General features: G+C 36.4%; 1 protein-coding gene across 1 annotated transcript; it reads right to left on the bottom strand.

The window, feature by feature from the left end:
* Nucleotides 1–400: 400 nt before the first annotated feature.
* On the bottom strand, nt 401–20140 carry LOC103713393 (Transducin/WD40 repeat-like superfamily protein). The gene is made up of 10 exons (XM_088717563.2): nt 19797–20140; nt 19609–19714; nt 19456–19516; nt 19079–19374; nt 14559–14698; nt 11089–11163; nt 8598–8688; nt 7015–7218; nt 4666–4710; nt 401–846 (listed from the first exon to the last, which is right to left on the bottom strand). Exons 1-10 carry the CDS (start codon nt 20046–20048, stop codon nt 761–763), a joined length of 1356 nt encoding a protein of 451 aa, XP_088573689.2. The 5' UTR covers nt 20049–20140; the 3' UTR covers nt 401–760.
* Nucleotides 20141–21388: the final 1248 nt, after the last annotated feature.

The raw sequence follows: 21388 nt of genomic DNA on the forward strand, positions 1-21388 counted from the left end.
CTCGTCTCCCTCGGAGGGATTTACTTATTCGCACAAAAAATACTTTTGAAAAAAAGCCCCAAAATAGAGTTTTTTTTCCAAATAGACGTTTTTAGTTTTCTGACAAATCCAAAACAACTTTACAATTTTTATCAAATATCACTGTACCCTCTAAAAATATTTTTAGAGGGCCAGAAAGTGCTTTCTAACCCACCAAAAAATTTGCCAAATGGAGCCTAAGAAACATAGAAAAGTAATACCCAGATAAGCAATGAGAATCCACCAAATCCTTGCTAATCTCCTCAAGTTGTGCTCAATCTCATAATAAGAGAGAGAGAGAGAGAGAGAGAGAGAGAGAGAGAGAGAGAGAGATCGATCTCAGAACTCGTTGAGAAAATTAAATCTCACATACTAGCTATAGTTCCTCTATGAAGCCACATCCTCCTTATTTGAGAGCAAACTTGAATCGAACTAGTTCAACATACAAACTACCAGATATTCTATCGCACTAAATATCAGACAAATACATTGTTCCCAATCTCTGAACACAAACTTGAGAACGCATGTCAAGCTACTACCCAAATTGAATTGATTTGCAGGTGAACAAATTTTTGGCATTTGGGCACTTTATGTCTCTATTGTAACTTAGCTGTGATACTGCTTTTCAGAACATGAAAACTATAAAAGCAGAGGGATCCAGGTTAGATTTGTGACGCACTTTGATATACTCCATAGCAAAACTGACCAAAAATCTCTGCAGAAGCTGATTATGGTGCATCACTCATGAAGGGTGGTGTTGTGGAGCCAACCACAGTTTCACTTTTTTGTCAGCACCAGCTGTGGCTAAAACCATAGTGGGTCCACCACCTGCAAAAGTTGGCAGGAAACAGTGATATAAGCAATCCAGTGTACCAATAAGTAAACGTGGTTAGACCTATTAAATGCTACTGTATATAACAGCGGTCTGGTGGTAAATACTACAACACTCTCGTAACTAGGCAAAGTTTATTCATGATGTATCTTTGGTTGTATCTGGGGTGCTCATCAAGAGGAACCAAGTTGGACAAACTAATCTGACCTTGGGTTCTGTCACATTTTGGAGCTACTGATTCAAGAAATACTTGAGCAATTAAATCAAGTGGCCAGGTTTATGGGTTGTCAACATCAATTTGATCTAACAATGACAAGCCAATAGCCTGAGTTATGAGCTGTCAAGATTCACTCAAACCAACAACTGCATGCTACAGCCTGTTTAAGTGCACAAAGAAAACCATAAGATTTTACAGAATATGGGCTTTCGGATGTTTTCCTAAACCATAGGGTAAATAATTCCTAAGTGGCTTTTCGGATATCTAGTCATAGCCCAGAAAAAAAATAGTAATTCTGCAGTTCCATAAGAATTAAAGAAAAAACCGGTGGGTCCCAATTTTCCCCCACAACTTGTATGCACAAGTCCACAATGCCCATGGCCTCTTCTTCAAGATCTCTTCCAAGTTCTACCACACTTTCCACCTTTTCTGTTCCTTCTGAAGCCCTGCCACGCTTTGCTGATACAGAAGTTTACAATTCCAAATGCAAGCAATTGGAATTGCAAGCAGCTAATGAAGCTACTTGGTTGCTTGCAATTCAATTGCAAAAAAAAAGGGCCCAAAAAGTTGCATTTAGTACTGTAGGTTAAAAACAACCACAATAACAGTTGACTCAGGTTGCAAATCCTATCCCACCTATCTTGTATCCTCACAGCCTCTCACTAGCTTAATTTAAACTATAATTTAATATATGTAACTATATAAAATGATTTTATAACAATCTATTACATCAACAACTATTTTTATAATATCATAACAATCATTTAACAATAAGATTACAATTTTTATTATAATTATCACAATAATAGGACTTATGATATTATAACATTTCTATTTTAATCATAAAAATAATATTATTATTTTTTACTTTAAAAGGATCACAATATAATGATTTTTAGAATAACATGATTATTGCTACAGTTATTTATATTAATAATAATAATATTTTTATAATATTGTAACCTTTTAGTAATGTTTTATATTTTATCTCTACTATCAAATATGATTATAATCATTTAATAATATATAATATACTAATATAATATGTATTAGAATTCATTATTATATACATTATAATAATGCAATTATTGTTATCGTACTTTACTATTATATAATTACTACAACTACAATCATATAATTTAATTAAATATTTCATAAATATCATAACAATAGTTTAACAATAAGATTACAAATTTTATTATAATTATCACAATAATAGGACTTATGATATTATAAGATTTTTATTTTGAATTATAAAAATAATAATAATATTTTTACATTAAAATGATCGCTATATAATGATTTTTAGAATAACATGATTATTGTTACAGTTATTTATATTAGTAATAATAAAATTTCTATAATATTGTAATTTTGTCGTAATATTTAATATTTTAATATCTATTATCAAATATGATTATAATCATTTAATAATATATAATATACTAATATAATATGTATTGTATTTAATTATTATATAATAATATAATTGTCGTCATTATAATAATGCAATTATTGTTATTATACTTTTACTATTATATGATTACTATAACTACAAAACAATTATACAAACAAACAATATCATATAATTTAATTAAATATTTCATAAGATATTTTGTATAATTTATTGTCATATTTTATATAATAGTTGAAATATTATTATATACTGCTACATAACAATATCTTAAGAACTTACTCATTAATTTCAATATATTATTATATTTATTATACACCATTGCCATGTAATAAATAATGATATTATAATTATTAATTTATATTTAATATTATTATACTATATATTTTTTGAGAAAAATTATATATTATATAACATTAGAAGAAGCTAATAGATGGCCATCTATTATTCAAACATAACAATGAAAAAAGAAAGTAGTTCACCACTTTTGAAGGGGTAAACTTATCTGATTATTTGCAAGGTTACTACACCTCTTTTTGCACCATACTACCAAATAGCTGTAAGAAGCATTTGAAATTGCTAATCATGACAACCGAACATATTTTTTGCATTTGCATTTCTAATTGTAGCAATTCCAATTGCAATTGCATTTTCTATTGCAACAATTGGAATTGTAGGCAACCAAATGGCCTCTAAACACACCGCCCTAGCTGCCCCTCCATCAATACGGTATAAATGTATACATGCATACATATCTATGGATACATGCGTACGTATGGATGCATACATGCGTACGTATGGATGTATACATACATATATATACATATATATATATATATATATATATATATATATATAATTTTATATACATAAATATGTGTATATGTACCTGTAGAGAGATATATATATATATAAGTATATATATATATATGTGTATGTATATATATATATATATATATATATATATATATATATATATATATATATGTATGTATGTATACATATATATGTACGTATGTATGTATATAAGGGGCAGTAAGGATAGGATAGCTTGGATCAAGTGCAAAGACCACCAATGGGAACAAGTGGATTTATGTAGAAAATGGTGACTTGAATAAAATATGGGAGGGGATGCAGGGTGGAAGGCCAAGTGGATCTTGCCCTGAAGGCCTTCCAGTAAAGATGCTTGGATGAGGTCGGAGAAGATAAAGGTAGCAATCTTATAAAAACCAGAGGCTTGTTAACTAAAAGATGGTGACTGTCTGCCCCTCCATCAGGAATTCTCTGTCAGTTCTGTATCTCTGTGCTGAATTAAGGTTTGAGGTGGGGTTAGGAGTGGACATAAGGAGCAGCAAGGACTTGATAGCATGGATCAAGTGCAAAGGCCATCAATGGGAACAAGTAGAATTCTGTAGAAAATGGTAGTTTGAATAAAACAGGCGAGAGAATGCAGGGCTGAAGGACAAAGTGGATCTTGCACTGAAGGCCTTCCAATAAAGATTCCTAGATGAGGTGGAAGAAGACAAAGGTAGCAATCCTAAGAAAGACAGAGGCTTCTTAACTGATAGATGGTGGCTGTGCTGAAGGGGGACCTCATTGGAGATCCAATGTTTATGAAGCATGAGCTAAGTTTCAGATTGCTCCTAAGGCATAGAAGAAGTGATCCATGCACCATTTCAAGGAACAAAGAGATGATGGCAGGATTGCTAATGTCTAAACTTTCTTTTCGTGCTTGTTTGAAATCAAGCTTGTCCTAATGTTTTAATCATCCAGCGAGGCATTACCCACATATCCATCAGTAAAATAGAGTTCCTTTACTCAGCTTAAATGATTTTTTTACTCTTTAAATGTATGCTTTCTTAACTCTATGATCCATATGATGAAAATTAGGTTAACTTTGAAGAATATTTACACATGCACATCAACAGGCTTCTAATTGCTACTCTTGATCATAGTAAATTTTCTGCGAACAATTCACAAGAATTAGCCAAACAGAAAACTAAGCAACGCCAAGTAAATTTTAGGATTCTTTAGTAGCATCACTTCAATCCCTTGGTTAATCCTCTAGTAATTTCCACCATGCACCCAGGCAAGCCATAAAGCAATCATATATCTAAAGGCAGATAGAAAGCACCAGAGTCTTGAGAAGTTGCAGAAGTTGTAAAGAAATCTGAAGATTCTTACCCATAGGAATCAATTGAGGAGCCCAAGCAATGCCTGTGATGTCACCTGCATGATGCGGTAATCAACATGATAAGAAAGCAGGACAACAAAATAACTCTTTAACATGTCCTTCGAGCTAATCATCATGCTCCAAGAGGTGGGATACACACTAAATTTGCAACAAATGAGCCCATCTACATATAATTATGAATTAGAACTTAATATGGCCATACCTTACAAAGGAAGGAGATTAGCTAGCTCATATCATATGCATTATTAAGGAACATTTGGATTTTGGACCATTCTGAAACTACGTGATTCTCTTACATGCTAATGCAAGATGCCTTACCTAATAAATAGATATAATAAAAAGGGGTAAAGCGCATAAAGAAGAGATTATAAAAAGAATAATCAACCCTTTTCGATGTACTTCTATGTTAGTTGTCAAAGGATTCTGTGATTGAATGCCACGTTTCTTGAAGACCTTGCTCCTTTATCTGCTCTTTTGTATTCTCCATGCGGTCTTATTCTTCTACTTGGGCATCCAAATACCATTTCTTTCATTCATCGTCCACTCTCTCTATGACAATTCGGACAATGAGGATGAAAATGGGGATTGGCTTGTCCATCTCCTATAGGTCGAACGAGCGCCCCATCCTCTTCAAGAGAGAGTAAAGAGAGAGGTTTTAAAGCAAGGTTTGTTGTATCGACCATACTGTACTGTACCGGTACCGAACCGTTGTACGATATAGGGAATGTACTGATATTTGGTATGCCAAACCAAATACCATATCGGGCGTACTGACTCTGCATTAGGATAGTACCAGTACGAGATCTAGTACCGAGGTGGTGAACCTTGTTTCAAAGTGTTGATGCTCGTGAGCTTGCCAAAGTCCACTAGTCAACAAGGCACATGCCATGCTGGCAAACATGCCACATCATGGTGAAATATAAAAAAAGAAAAAAAAATAGATTTTTAATTAACAGTGTTTAATAATAAATTAGTAGGTGTTGTGCTAACCAGCGTTGGGTGCTGGTATTGGCCCTTGCATTGTCCATGCTGGCCAGCATGGACCAGCACTTGAACTTGAAACCATGATATGAAGCAACTAAATATTAGCAATATCATGTCTAAACCATTCAGTTAAAGCATCTTCATAATACAATAAAAGAAAGGTCCAACAGATGGCATCCTTGCACGTGTGTATGTGTATGTATTTCCTGTTTCTTCTGTTTATATTATTTCTACATGCCTTCATTAGAGACAACCAACTTCTAGCATTACACCTGACACAATACAGCATCATTTGATTATTTTTGGTTGAATTACATAGGCAAATACATGATAATTAAACCTCATAAATCAAAACCAACAACATGAACAAGATTAGATGAACAGAACAATTAGGTATATGTCACAATTTCATAGTGGCACATGGAACAAATGCAAGAGAGGTCACCACCAAATTTGTCGATCACCACACTTAGGCTTCAAAAGTCCCATGCATGAACAAAACTAACCCTGTGTACCAATAGATAACCATAAACCATATGATTTTGCATGCTGTCTAGGTATGAAAGCCAAGGTTGATGTTTTCCAATGCCAGATACATTCTAATTCATCCAAAAGTATAATTTAATACAGATCTTCTATTTTGTGTTCTTTTGAGCTATACTTAGGAGTAGTTGTCACTAGATCATAAAGGTTCAAAGACCTCTAAAGCGCAACTAGTAAGGCTTGGTCAAACTCATGATATGTGGCAGAAGGCTGTTGGCTGAGCAAAAAGCTAACTACTAACACATAACATTATCTAAATCATGGATATCCAACATAGTTGTTCTAAAGAACCCTACAAGTACCCACTACATTCCATCTTGCTATGCTCTTTCATTCCCCTCTCAAACCTCTTTGCCATGACTTCCTAACCTCGACCATCATGGAAAGCATCCATTGCCTTAGACATGACTATCATTTCCCCCCATCACCACTAACCATATGATCTAGTCAAATTTATCACATTTAGCAAAAAAAGGAAAAAGGAAAAAGAAAGAAAAGAAAATATATCAAGGGACAGCAAGAGTGTAAAAATATAGCCAAATCAAGAAATATCCTGACCAGGCCTAGCATGGTAACAAAACCTAACAAGGAATCAGCTTTCCAATTACAGGCTATTCTTTTTGCTATTGTTCTTTCTATTTAACAAGGACCTCAACAATTAGCAAAGCACAATCAGTGAACCTCACACTAAGGCCAATATTACAGGTACCATATCAGTCAATTTAAAATAGATATCAACAATTAAAATTCAAAAAAAAAAGTCAGAGAATGACTAAGCCACAAGAGAGTAAGGGCATATAAACTTCACGAACCTTCATGTGCTTTATCAGCTGTATCCAAAACCCTCCCTGTTTCAGCACATAACCATTGCAATGTTGAGCCACTAGTGACTGCCAGAATTTTTCCACTGGGAGAGATGCTAATGCGGTCATAGTGTGAAACAGAGCCTTTGGCATCATGAAGTGGAATTGCAAACACTTTTAGGGTCTTCGGGTCCTCATCAAGATGATATCGAACTAAAGAGATAGAACAATCAGAAGCAAGGAGCAACAAAGTTAGAAAAACAGAAGTGTCTGCGTGATCATCATTAATGGTCAAGATAAATCATATGCATAGTATATGAAATGGGCTGCTGTTCTCAATAGGAAATGATGCTTACATAATATGAACAGGTTATTGGAAAAGTCGAGAATTCCATTACCATAAACATCCAGCCTTTTCCAACTATTTGGGTTGGCCTTAAATATCCGCATTTACCAATTATTAGGAATGAAAATATAATCAATATAAGAAAGCATACAAGTTAAGGTTGCAGGGAAATTATATTAAGGCTTTATCATGATACAGAGGACTCCAATTACTCAACAATCAAAGACAAAAATTCAGTCTAAGTAGCTTCCTTGGTCTATCATACAGTAATTTGTCGATGTTGAACTAAAGATAAATAGACATATTAAAATTTGAAATTGTTGTTAAGAAAGTTCACAATATAATCCATAAAACAAAATATTGTTAAAATAGCAACCATTATAACAAGTACAAAGGCCCCTCATTACATTTAATGTATGAAACAGCTATTCAAATTATGGCTGTTATTGAGCTGTTATCCTATTTTAATTGTTGTCATATAGCAGGAAAAATAGTCATTATTTGACATTTTCACTGTCTGTCTGATTAGAAAATATTTTATTTTAATTCATATTTCCATGTTGGCATGTCACCGCAAAAGTAATATTTTATTCTATGATCAGTGACATGAACAAATAATGCTGTTATTTTGCAGCAGTTGCCCGTTATCTCCCACTACAATGGCTAATAACAGCCATATTATTTTATTTTCAAAAATTCCAGTCAAGGATTGACTGAGCTAACAGTTGCTATTTACATTATGACATAGAATTCATGTTGAGGGATAGCAGCATGGTTCGCCATACCAGCAAATATCGGACAGTTTGGCACGTACTGTATCGGACAATTCGGCACATACCGCACCGTACTGGTTCGGTACCGGTATCCAGTATAGATGGCGTATCGACACTCGATATGCCGAAAAAATTTCATATCATACCGTACCGTACCGACATGGTGCTAGTGTGGCACCGGTACAGGGTTCGGTATTGAGACGGCAAACCTTGGATAGCAGCAATATTGAAACCTTGGAATGAAAAGCATTCAAATATAGCAACTGCAAATATTCAATGTTATAGTAATATGAACAAATTGGTATTTGATCTAGATCAGCTAACTGAAGTGCAAAAGCTATTTCAACTTTTGAGATAGCAAAGGCAGTGAAAAGATAAAGCTAATAGAGCAGCATTGCAATCGCAATCTATTTCCTACAGTACTGATCTTTGGGTGCTCAAGTAAAGCATTCAGTTATCTTATTTGAACATACCATTGATATTCCATATTCGTAAGGAACCATCTTTTGATGCCGTAATTATCTGCTCTGAATTTGGAGTGAAACACAACCAAGTTACCGCGCTCTGAGAACAAATCAATGTCATTTTAACATGTATCTTTTTAGTACTTTCTAGTAGCAATCTGACTAAAAGGACCAAATAATGAAAATTACATAAAACAGTTGACAAAGATAAACCAACAAAATAACAGCCGCAAAAACACCAACAGTCACAAATTGAACATTGAAGAAAATAATGAAACTAACACGAGGTACCAATGTGAAATTAAACCTTTTAAGCCAAAATAAAGTACAAAGCCAAGTTCCTAAGCAAGCTATACCAGGAAAAAAAAGATATAAGATCTTACGAATCTTCATTTTAGCTTTTGTAGTTAACCCTACTCAAATTCAGATATGTTATCAACTTACAGCAACTCAAATTCTTGTTCCTCTACATAAACCATCACTACCAGACTATATTAGAGATCTCAGTTCCATGCATTTAATTCTACATATTCAACACAAAATCTACGAGGGAATCCATCTTCCTTTTCAAAACTTCAATGGAGTAAGGGCAAGACCATAATCAGCTCTCTTGTATCAGCAATGACTACCGACTTCACTTTAAAAAAAATCAGAAAAAAAGGTTAAATCCCCAATTTTGTTTTAAAACAAGGGCTCTGCCCCCTATTACAGCATTGCAAAGGAGAGGAGGCTTCGAAAGCTCTCTCTCCCTCCCTCCATCTCTCTCTCTTTCTCTTTGCTGCCCTCTCCCTCTCTCTCTCTTTTCCTCTCTCCTTTCCCTCTCCACCTCCCTTACCAGTTTCTCAAACTTAGGGGCAGAACCATGTCGATCCACCCCTAGTATAGCTTGGTACGCCAAAATCGGGCAATTTGAGGCAGTAAAACCTTCCTTTATAGTCTTCCTGCTCTAGAGATTAGTTAATTGGAAACGAGTTTCCTAATCAATTTAGATTATTCTAGAAAATTTGTTCGGGAAATAGATTCACATTCATCTAAGAAATGAATCTGGAGACTCCAGCATTCACACAGAGGAAGAGGAAACCGCTCCTTCCTACTGTAACCATCGACCATCCATTGTTGTCATTAAGGTCTGGAATCTCAGTAATGGACCATTTACCGATGCCCAATCATTACACCCGTAACCAAGTGTTGGTACAATACATACCGCGGTACCAACACTCTATACAAGGGTCATACCACTTTTACTACCCTACCAGTATAGTACAATATGCTCTACACCAGGTGGTTGCATCGTGTTTATAAATACCAATACCAATTAATCATTGTCCCAAAATGGTATGGCACTGGTATGGTATTTATATGGTCGGTGCCTACCAAGACCCTCAGAATCAACAAAAATGCAAATCAACCGGTACAAAATTGATACAGCTTGTCAATATCGATCCATACAAACTAATATAGTTGGTACATACCTATCTAGTCGATTTCAATGTCCCAAGGGTGGTACTAGTGCCAAGTTCCATCCATCATTGTTCATGCAGAGAGAGAGATGGGGAGTGACAATAGATGGGATAAAAGAGGGTAAGGATGGGGGAGTAGTTGTTGCGCCACCCTCCACTACCCAAAGTTGCAGCCAATCACTACCAACACCCCTATATGTCTGTCTGCCAATCGCCATTATTTAAACCCTAAAGGGAAAGGGAAAAGCATGAGGCCTTCACTATTATGTGACTTATAATATTATACATATTCTAATTTAAGAATTATAAGATTTCCATGCACCTCTTTAGTTTCATCATATAAAGAAAAGGCATTTCTATTAGAAAAGAGGAGTCTATTTATCAACACTCACATTGGGCATATATCCATTTTTTTTTCAAATTAAGCTCCTTGATTGAGCAAGTGAGAACCTATTGCTTAGAAACTTCTTTCTATACTTTTTCCATAGTTTTGTTGCTTATCTTACTATATAGTTTCCAATTTCTAGCATTAAGAACCTTTTTCATATATGATTTCCCATATCCCGCACTCATGGTGATTCCTAAACTCATATCCCTTGCTGGCAACGACACTCTTGAGAGAGAGTGGGGAAGAAATAGAATAAGCATGCAAAATAAGACTAGCAATCCAGGTGAAATCGAATGTTTACAAAAGCATTAGTACCATCCACGTCTGAAACTTTCCTTTCTAGTGGAACAATTACAAGCCTCATGGTGGACATTCATCACCAACAATATCTTTTAACATGTGACAGTTACACAATCTTTGATTAGCACTAAAAATATCTTCTTTCGCCAATTGCAAATGACCATAATGATAATAAAGATAGTAGCATTGTCCATCCATAGATTGTATTCGATTGGCATAAATTCATGCAATCTTTTTGCATAACAAAAGAAGGCTAAATGCATTCGCATGTAACACAATTTTGAGCAAGTTTTACCTTATGACCCTTAGGCTAAATGCATTCGCATGTAACACAATTTTGAGCAAGTTTTACCTTATGACCCTTAAGTTGCATAACTTTCACAATCTCCTTCACTGAACCATCCTTGGAATAGATGATCTCCCAAACCTGAAAGACAAATGGAGCAAAAAGTTTTAAAAAAAATTATTAATCAGCACTTAGAAGGTTGCTTTGACAAAGTCACATTTCAAAGCATCCAAAGAGGATGTCATGCAAGACTCCCCTAGAGAAAAATGACATTCCAGAAGACTTCCTTAACAAAGGGGAAAAAAAAGTTAGACTATTGCATTCTGGAAGGTGAAAACTCAAAAATGTATCAACACAATTAAGAAACAGTACGATGTCAAAAGGCACATGAGAACAAAATTAAGTAACAAGCATAATCAGATCAATCCTTAATACTGTGTGTTTCAGCAACATTATGTAGTAGTCAACATGACTAGAAAATGGAAAAGATATTTGGTTTCATGATGTCTATGAGAAAACTGGACATGCCAAGGTAATATAGGGTTGCAATAATGAATCATTTCAGGTAGAACATACTTAATGTTCGCAACAGACATTAAGAACATAAATTTCTATAGAATAAAACCATATTAGGTGCACTATAAATAGAATATCCCATTGAATCGTGAAGAGTTTAGATTTTAGAAGCTCCCATCCAGACGGAGGCAATATCTGCATATAAATTCATAGGCCTGAAAGGCTGAAACAGTATATAGCAAAAAAAAATTGTGGAATTTGACATCCCACAATCTAAGAACCCTCAAGAATGTTTTGAGCCAATGAAGAGACAACGAAGCCCAAAATTACCTATCATGGGCCACCACCACAAGCTCCTAGATAGGTTCCGGGCCACATGAGCCATTGCCCAAAGGATGAGGGAGTTAGGCCCTATTTGGAATTGCTCTTGGTAGTAGAATTTTTCTCAATAAAGCTTTTGGAAGTAGATTTTTTTTTTTTTTGGCTAGTAGAGTTTTTAATAAAAAGTTGTTTGCTATTTGCTAAGAAAATGCTTTTAGTATGAGAAAATGATAATAAAGGATATCACATAGTACTTTTAATTTTTTAACTCTTTGTACTAGAACTATTATTATAAAATATTTTTAATTTACAAATTATATTACTTTGACTCATGGTATGCTGAACCAGCTTGTACCAGCCGGTTCAGCCCGGATCGGTCCGATCCCTGACTGGTCCAATACAGCAGTGAAAAATAGTTTCAGCCTCTATGGGGCCGAAACCGAATAGTACAGAGGGCATACTGATGCGAACAGGATCAGTTCGCACCGGTACAAGCCCGGTACCGCCTTGTATCGATGCGAACCGAACCAATTCACACCAATACGCCTTCGGGCGCTCTGTGGCATTTTTCATGCCATAGAGTGGCATTAAATGCCATTCTGGCAGCGGCTGTAGCATTTACTGCCACAGTGCATTGCGTGCGCTGTTGCCAGTTCGGTACTGGTACCGAACCGGTACCGGTTCGGCGCACGTAGACTTTTTTCAGCCTTTGATGGGACAATCATCTGACTCTTTCTTCGGCGGGAGAACGCACTTTCTTTCTGTATCTCTCGCAGATCTCACGGATAGAATCAAACAATTACTTTGGACAGTATAATATTGAAATAGTAATAATATTATAGTATTATAGTATAATATTATAGGAATACAATAATGTTATACTATTAAAATATGATTATTATGATATAATAACGATAGTAACATAGTATTTTCATAATATTAGTATAATATAATATAATATTCTATACTATAGTATAATAATATAATAATATACTATAATAATACTATTATATTATTAGAGTAGTATAATAATATGATACAATGTGATATAATATAATATAATAATCTATTTAAAAAATAATATACTATTATATTATTAATATAATATGATATGATATAACATAACATAACATAATACAATGTATCAAATATTAGTCAGTAATTATAATAAAACATTTTAATATAAAGTATTACAATTATTATTAACATATTTAATATATTATTAAACAATATAATATTATTATAATATATGACATGATATTATTTTTTAGTATAATAATATAATAGTATTATATTATAATATTATTTTTACGTTAATATAATATAGTGTAAATCTAAAATTTATATATTTTAATTTAATCTAAATATTATAATAAATAATGTAATTATTTTTGGTTAGAGGTATTTTAGTCATACAAACAACTTCTTAATGGGTTTTAGAAATAGCTTTTGTAGAGAAGCTCCAAATTGAAACTTTTGCCAAGTAAAGATTTTTCAGCTTCTGGGAGGAACAGAAAGTTGTTTTAGGTGTTTTTTACCAAACAACTATATATCGCCTAGAAGCGCTTTTGGCCCCTCCAAAAGCAAACCCAAAATAGGGCCTTAGACCATCCTACATGCCACCTTAAGCTAGAAATCTAGGGTTGAATGGTTCTTAGCTATGATGCTTCAAGGATGCGAAGACACAATAAGAACAGGACATGACCCTTGAGGAACAACAAGTGATGCACAAAATATTGGGCTCTCCAAAGAATAAGAAGTGATACTCATTTAGTAAGGCTGCACAAGGCCATAGGGCCTCAAAATCCAGAGAGCTTGATGGAAAAGAGGAAAATCTGAAAGGTTCCTTGCCTAGGAGGTTGGGGACCATGCAAATCTCTAATTTTTTTCCTTGAGCTTCTCTCTCTATGAATATGCCACCAAGGTAAAACCTTTAAGCAACACTTTCTATAACTTACAAGTATTACATTTTTAGACAACTTCCTTACCATTAACTGTCTATATACAAAAACAATAATAATATAAAATAAATCCAAATTTGAGAAGTCTTAAGGTTCCATATGATATCAATCTTTAGCAACACAATGAAACATTTTGTTAAAAAATAAAACAATGTGCACCAGCATCCTACAATAATTCAGTGCAACTCTTTTGAGTAAAAATCAATGCAGCAGCAGCACCATCATGTACAACTCCACTATCATAACTATTAAAAAATAAAGAGGTATAAGGAAATTCAAATATATGAAGATGCATTTTCATAGCAGCAAAGGTCCATTAATCTTATAGAAGCAGAAGCACCATATTGTAAAACTTCCAAATCATAACTACTAAAAAGTATAGAGGTAAATGGCAATGAAAATATATGCATATACATTTCTATAGCAGCAAAGGTATGCTAATTCTATATACTTTATATATGACACCGCTAGTTCAATATATTCTTTTTCTGAATTTAAACAATTTTGGTGATTCATGACTGAAAGAGGTCTCAAGTATTGCTAATAGGCCCTTTGGTTCAGTAGTCAAGGCACCAAAATTTCATGGGGAAGTTGCTTTTGTCTATTGGTTAAAGTCTGCCTGAACTACTTCCTCTGGCGATAAAAAAAGTACTTAGAATTCATGAAGATCAGACCCACTTCCTATAGTAATGTAATGTGGCACCACCAAGTCGTTAGGGCCGTACAAAGAAAACCAACCTTCACATCTGCAGTAAAGGCTGCAGCAGCCAGAAAACGTCCATTTGGCGAAACAGTAGCCATGTTGTTTTTCAGCTGATTCGTGTCAACAGTTCCCAAGTCTTTCCCGCTTTTACCATGCCAAACTTTAATATCAGTCCCTGAAATAGAAGGTGATTGGTGATTGCTAGAAACAATTGTACAGCAGAAGCCTCTTAAGAGAATGCTACAGGAAACTTCTCTTATGACACAATAAACACCAAAATATGCATATGTCCTGAAAGAATTTTAACTCTTGCAGGCAAAGGAAAACATGGTAAACTGAACTGCTCATTGCAGAAGATTCTTCGCAGCAAATAATTCAGTGGTTCCCACCAAACAGGTGATTTTCTGATGACTAGAGTAAGAATGAAACTTATTTGAGCTATTAGACAATAATAAAGATGCCAAGCATCAAAAAACTATATCTTGCAAGACAGCAGCAAGTCACATGAAGGACTGAAGATAGTCGAACCAAGTTCATTCACCAAAGGAGGCTATTTGCATAACTACTGTTTGATCAAGGGAAGTAATTTGCTGCACTCAAATTTAGTGGAGAGAATGATGTTAGCCAATTTTTTTCTTTTTCTCATGGTCCTGATTTTCAAAACTATTATTAGGACTGGTTGGTCTAGTAACTTGTAAACTCATCATTTGACTTTTCATCATGTAAATATTAAGTTGTCATCTAATTCTAAAACTATCGTGCAACTACTTTATAAGCAATTTTTGTGTGAGTTTTAAGCATGTCAACAGATAGTTCTTTAGTTTATGTGAGACTAGGGGTCCTATTTTGTGTAAAATGTATCTAGGAGGTCCTTAGTTTATTCATAAATTTGTTTCAAGAAGTTTCTATTCACTATAAGAAAATTTGTGGTTAATCTTGGAATGCTTTCATAATCTTATACTCTATATGACACGCTCTGATGATATATTTGGCTGGCAACATTTTCTTTTTTAATGATCGACTTGGTGGAGGGACTTTGTTTCAATATGGCTATGTAATTTTTAAGTAACCTGCAAAATTTATTTTATATCTTAGTTGCACTATTACAATTCAAATGTACCTATTGGCCAGCTCTGTGCAATTAGCCATAATTGCTTTTAACATCAAATTTTCATTTTGTATCTTGAATTCTTTTTTGCTTCATGGAGAGCCAAGAATTCTTTTACCCATGGTACGTCGTCTCGGTACCAGGCCCCACATCGGTACCACCCTGTCAATGTATCAGTACGTCCGGTACGAGAGCCGGTTCAGCGTACCGAGTGTTGGTTTGTCCCTTATACCATATATCAACACCGAACCAGTATTGTACAGTATGCTCTGTAGCGCCCGTACGGTATACTCTATACTGCCCAGTTCGATACGGTATGATGTACCGCTTTTACCACATATTTATTGTTTAAGTGATCTTATCTATTTCTCTTCAGGGCATTTAGGAACTTTTCATTGTTGTTGCATTCAAAATGCCTACCATCCCCGACTGGATATTGCTTGATATTGATATACCAACAAAGCCTTGGCTATCCATCAACCAAGCTACAAAGACTTGACCCAAAAGCTTTTAGCTAGGAAGAAATGGGTCAATATTATACATCAAACTTAGCTTCGATACCTTCTTACCTTACTTCTTAGCAAAAGTTTAAGCCATTAGGAAATGTGTCGACAACGTATATCAGGCTTAACACTATAAATGTCTCCATATGACTAAAATTGCATTAATACTATCAAATTAGACTCTTGAGCACTACCACAATCTTCTAAGCTCAAGACACTTAACGCAAGTTTCAACTATTTGGCTATCTCCAAACTTTCAATATTTTGACCTCAAAAAATCATGACAGGCAAACAATTTTGCATATAAAATTTATAACAATAGAAAGATACGTAGACTAGCCAATAGCCTACCAGTTAAAGTAAACTACCTTCATGCTACAATAACATCAAAGTAAACTACATTCATGCTACAATAACATCAAAGAAAAAAGTCGTTGTAACAATTTAGTAGAAGATTATAGACACTTTAAACAAATATTTTTATTTGGAAATATAGTTGAAAATTTAAGCATTACCAATTGTCATAAGATGTTATTCACTAGGACACTCTAATTAGAGTGCCAAGTATCCAAACTCCTAGCTAATATAAGCAAGGCACTCTATTCTTGGAGCATCATGCCATGTCATCCAAGTGTTCAAGAGTGTTGAAACTCTAAAATTGGTAAAATTTAAAGTGTTTAGGGTAACACACAGCAAATTCAATGTTCTTTGATTTCCTCTGTTATCTTACAATTCCTCCCAACTTCATTTATATGCATGTTGTTTACCTTTATATTCTACAAGAACTTCTCTAAATAAGATATGTAAGTATATATTCATAAGCACTTTTTTTCTTTTTTGAGGAGGGGGTTAAGCGATGTGTTTCTCACTTGCATACTCTCTTCCATGTTTTCTCTTTCAAGTCATCTTAACTACTTTCTTTACTTCTATATCAATGTATTAAAAAGCAGAAAGCAGTGACATAGTAGTTGGGGATTTCATAGTGGATAGTGAATAATGGGTACTATAGTAGGCAAGATTTTAAGTCCCGCTGGGACGGGGGGCATCTCGACCGTTCCATCCCATTCCCGCGAGAAAATAGGACCCAGACAAGGTCAGGACTCCAAAACCTATCCATGTGGGGAGAGAAGAAGAAAGAGAGAAGGAAGGAAAGATGAAAAATAGAAAAAAGTGAAAGGAAAGAAGAAGAAGAAAAAGGATAGAAAGAAAGGGAGAAGAAAAAGAAAGAAAGGAAAGAGAAAGAAAAAGGAAACAAAAAAAGAAATAAAGGGATACAAAAAGAAAGAAAATGGAAAGGAAAGAAAAGAATGTAGAAGAAAAAGAAAAAAAGGAAGGAAATAAAGAACAAAAGAAAGAAAGAGAACAAAGAAAGAATGGAAAGAAGAGGAGAGGCACAGAAGATATCTACCCGGATGCATGATCGGGACCACCGCCAGGATGGGACGAGACAGCAGGACGTCCTATTCCATAGAGAAACTAGGACACTCCTGTCCCACGGGATTTAAAACCTTAATAGTAGGTGCTACATAGCTAAAACAGGCTACTAAGATTTATTAATATTTTCTTACTAAGTACCAAAAAGTATTCATGTTATTCTGATGCAAAAAGAAACAATGAAAAGAATCAAGTGAAAAGCTATAAAACATCATCCACATAGCATTATCATATCAAGTCAACACACATATAATGCAAAGAATCATAATCTAATGACAAATAGCATTATCCGCCCAACATAGTAGTATCACTCATAAGATTAAAGTATCGAGAATCACATAACTTCAACAATCAAATAAATATGTTAACAGTTAGATAAAATCAATCATAGAAGAAAGATATCCACAACCATATAACATAATTCATCGAACAAATTATCATTATCAATAGACAATAAGACTCCATTAGACTCTAGACAAGAACTCCAAATGACAAATTGATGACCAACAATTTCAATAGAAAATCATCATCTGACAGTTCTCGGAGGTCTGCTCCATGAGCATCAGAACTAAAGGTGTCCAAGTTTTTTAAATAGAAACCGGTCTAGCAAACTATGGAACAAATCAGCCACTTTGAACCTGTAGCATAGCAGATGCTATAGCCAGTTATCACCCAATATATTGGGCACTTCATATCCAAGCGTCATATAGCACTGCTATGTTGTTTAGCCTGGCCCGAAACTGCTATAGCAGCCACTGTAGTGCCTATAGCAGCCAATTACTAAAACAACAGTTTGTATGCTCACTTAATACCTTTTTGACAGTGTTTAGGACATGGAAGGGTGGCAGCTGCAGAAATTAGTTAGCACAAGTTACATACCTCTGTAATTTGGAGGGGCCTGCAATAAGGATTTTAACTCATAATGTCACTACATTTCTAGAAATACAAATGTCTATCCTCAAACTAGCAAAAAGTCCATTTTGTATGACAAATGCTATGTTATTTACATAAATGAAGTAGAAAGCAAAACTAGTGTCATGGACCTCATGGTGGAAAGCTTTGGAGGTGAAAGGTCTAACATATAACAGAAATAACACAGGGTACATAGACTAGGTGCAAGGATTGGCACCTATTAACTTTGACAACAAGAAATTTCCTCAGAGTACATCTTTTTGCTATCACCAATCTATGACAGGTGCAAGAAAAATAGATGCAAAATTTGGCAGATGAAGTAAAATAGGCATTAGGGAGTTTGTGTACATAAACATGTGCACACATAGACACTTTAAAACCTAATTAGCTCAATCCTGGTTTTTAAATGAAAGCTCCAATGGTTTCCCCCTCATTGATGCAAATTTACAGAAGATACTTTAGATGCTGATGTAGGATAATCTAATAGATACAGTAATCACATTCGAGTCCATTGTTCCCCACCTACACACATTTCATTCTCCATTTCTATCAATTTGTCATTATCACCAACATCAAACATCCACAAAGATATACACACCTTCTGAGCATGAAGCGATGATTGTACTCCCATCCCCGTTTCCATATGTTGCACAAACCCCAACCAGGGTCAACACAGAGCTCTTATCGTGGATCTTCTGATGCTCCCATTTGATCTCAGGGAGCGGAAGCTTGGCCTGCTGCTTGCTCTCACCATTAGGCTTGGCAAATACATCTCCATACATGTAAAGAGAGGCACCAGAGAGGAGCTGAGCTGCCACTACCACAGATGAAGCCTCCTCAGAGAAGGCAATCGCCGTCGGGTGTGCCCCTGCCGGCAAGTTTATCCTCAGTAGCCTGCATTCAGAACTTCCAAATGATTAAATGCAAATAAATTATAGACGGCTGTAGACAAAGCGGTCATTACAAAATCCATACTTGAAGCTTTTACTGGAAGCATCATCGATCCTGAACACTCTGACAACTCCATCAGCACAAGCTGCAATAAAGATTCATAATTTTAAGCATTATGAGTCCAAACAACAGAGCACGGCATTGAATTATGGATAGATGAGAGAACGATGAGCTCACCAGTTGCCAAATTGCGGCCATTGGAGGAGAAGCAGAGGGCAGTAACCGCATCCCCATGGCCCTTTAGCGTGTTAACATCGAGAGCATGGTGCTTCTTGTTCTGGTCCTGGAATTTTTAATAGAAAGAAAAAAGTTTTAGGTGGTGGAAACGATCCAGGTGATCAGGGAAAAGATGGAATCTGAGAAACCTTGTTGGTGTGGTGGGAGAGGGATCTCGGCTGAGACTTTTTGGCGGCGGAGAGGGCGGGCTTCGGGGCCTTATGGTCGGCGGTGCTCCGATCGGTGGCGGCGGCCGCGGCGGCTATCGTGGCGACTTCGGCCCGCTTTCGGCGGAAGTAGTCGGCGAAAAGGAGGAGGGCGAGGACGCCGCCCACGATGGCGGAGAGGAGGGGCACGGAGGCGGCCGAGAAACCTAGGGACGCCGGAGACGGTGTCGGCATCTTGCTTCTTCTATGGAAAAGGGGAGAGAGGAAGAGGAAACGGGAGATAAGGCTGCAAATGGGTCGGGTGGACCCATGACCCGACCCAGCCCCACCCATTTAGACCTGATCCAATCCGATTTAAAGAGCCCATTCCGGATTTGGGTTTACTAAATTCTAACCTGATCCAGCCCGTTTGACCCAACCCAACCCGAATTCGGAAAACCCATTAGGCCCGTAAGAGCGATGCATGGGCCGTGACCCATCCACGTGACCCGTTCGTGCACTGCGACCTGTTCCTTCGTAAACCGTGACCTGCTCGCTCTCAATAACTTTAAAATCGCAAATACGAAAGAAAAGTCTAAAATCCTCCATTTGTTCTCCATTGCTATTGGGCATCTCTCTCTATCTCTCTCCCATTAGAGTGCTCTCTCTCATCGACAATCGGCCATTGCGACTGTGACTACTCCTTCTCCCTCTTGTGCAAACCCGCTCATGAGTGGCGACGCCACCCCGGTAGTATGATGTGGGCCTCGCTGGCAATGACGAAGATGAAGACGACGATGAGGATGGAGTCTGGCCGGCACACGTCAGGCTCCACGGAGTCTCCTCTGGGGGCTTCTCTAATCGATGATGAGGTGCTCCCCGCCTTCCGATCCAGTGTTCCTACTCAAGGGTCTCCTCTGGGCCGCCGATGCCACCGACGAGCGCCTCCGATGGCTCAGCATCTTCAAGTTCATTTCTATTGCTCTTGATGTTCGGTGGAGAGGGGAGGAGAGCTTGGGGAGGGGGAGGAGGGAGTTGGTGTCGAGGTCATCGGAGAGGAAGCATAGGAGGCCAATGAGGGAGAAACCATAGGGGAGGAGGGAGAGGGGTAGTCGGAAGCAGGCATAGGTGGCGAGATTGAGAAGAACAAGGGCGGCGAGGGAGGAGGGGGCCCAGCATCCGAGGTGGAGTAGAGGAGTAGGGACAAGACATGAAAGAAAAGTTCAATAGGTTCGGACTCGATCGGGACCTGAATTTTTTGGGTTGGGATCGGGTTATACATGAACCCCATCTAACCCAAATGACCCGTTGGTTTAAACTCTCCCTTTCTTTTCTTTTTTTCTTTTTTTCCCACTTCTTCTTCTTTGCCGAAACAGGGGACCTTCTCCCCACAACTTGCATCGAACCAAATCTATGCTGGAGTCCGTGGTGGCACCCCGGGTCAAAGGACTCACGATTGCTACCACAGACAACAACCGATGGCAGCCAACGACCAGCGGCGAGGAAGAATGAACCAAAATAGGGACCCTGTTTCGGATGGTTTCTTAGCGATTCGCCAACCCAAAACTTGTCTAAACATAGCTAGAGAGAGAGAG

This window comes from Phoenix dactylifera, chromosome 3 (assembly GCF_051530095.1).
Source record: "Phoenix dactylifera cultivar Ajwa chromosome 3, Ajwa_hap1_PhDact_Kaust_v1.1, whole genome shotgun sequence".
Lineage (NCBI taxonomy): Eukaryota > Viridiplantae > Streptophyta > Magnoliopsida > Arecales > Arecaceae > Phoenix > Phoenix dactylifera.

What these genes read in the sequence shown, in the direction of transcription:
- LOC103713393 (XM_088717563.2), bottom strand. Translation starts at nt 20,048, where the DNA reads ATGCCGACACCGTCTCCGGCGTCCCTAGGTTTCTCGGCCGCCTCCGTG. An exon ending in TGGCCGCAATTTGGCAACTG is followed by an intron (nt 19,517 to 19,608) that starts GTGAGCTCATCG and finishes TCTTTATTGCAG; the next exon opens with CTTGTGCTGATGGAGTTGTC. An exon ending in ACGAATATGGAATATCAATG is followed by an intron (nt 7,219 to 8,597) that starts GTATGTTCAAAT and finishes CTATCTCTTTAG; the next exon opens with TTCGATATCATCTTGATGAG.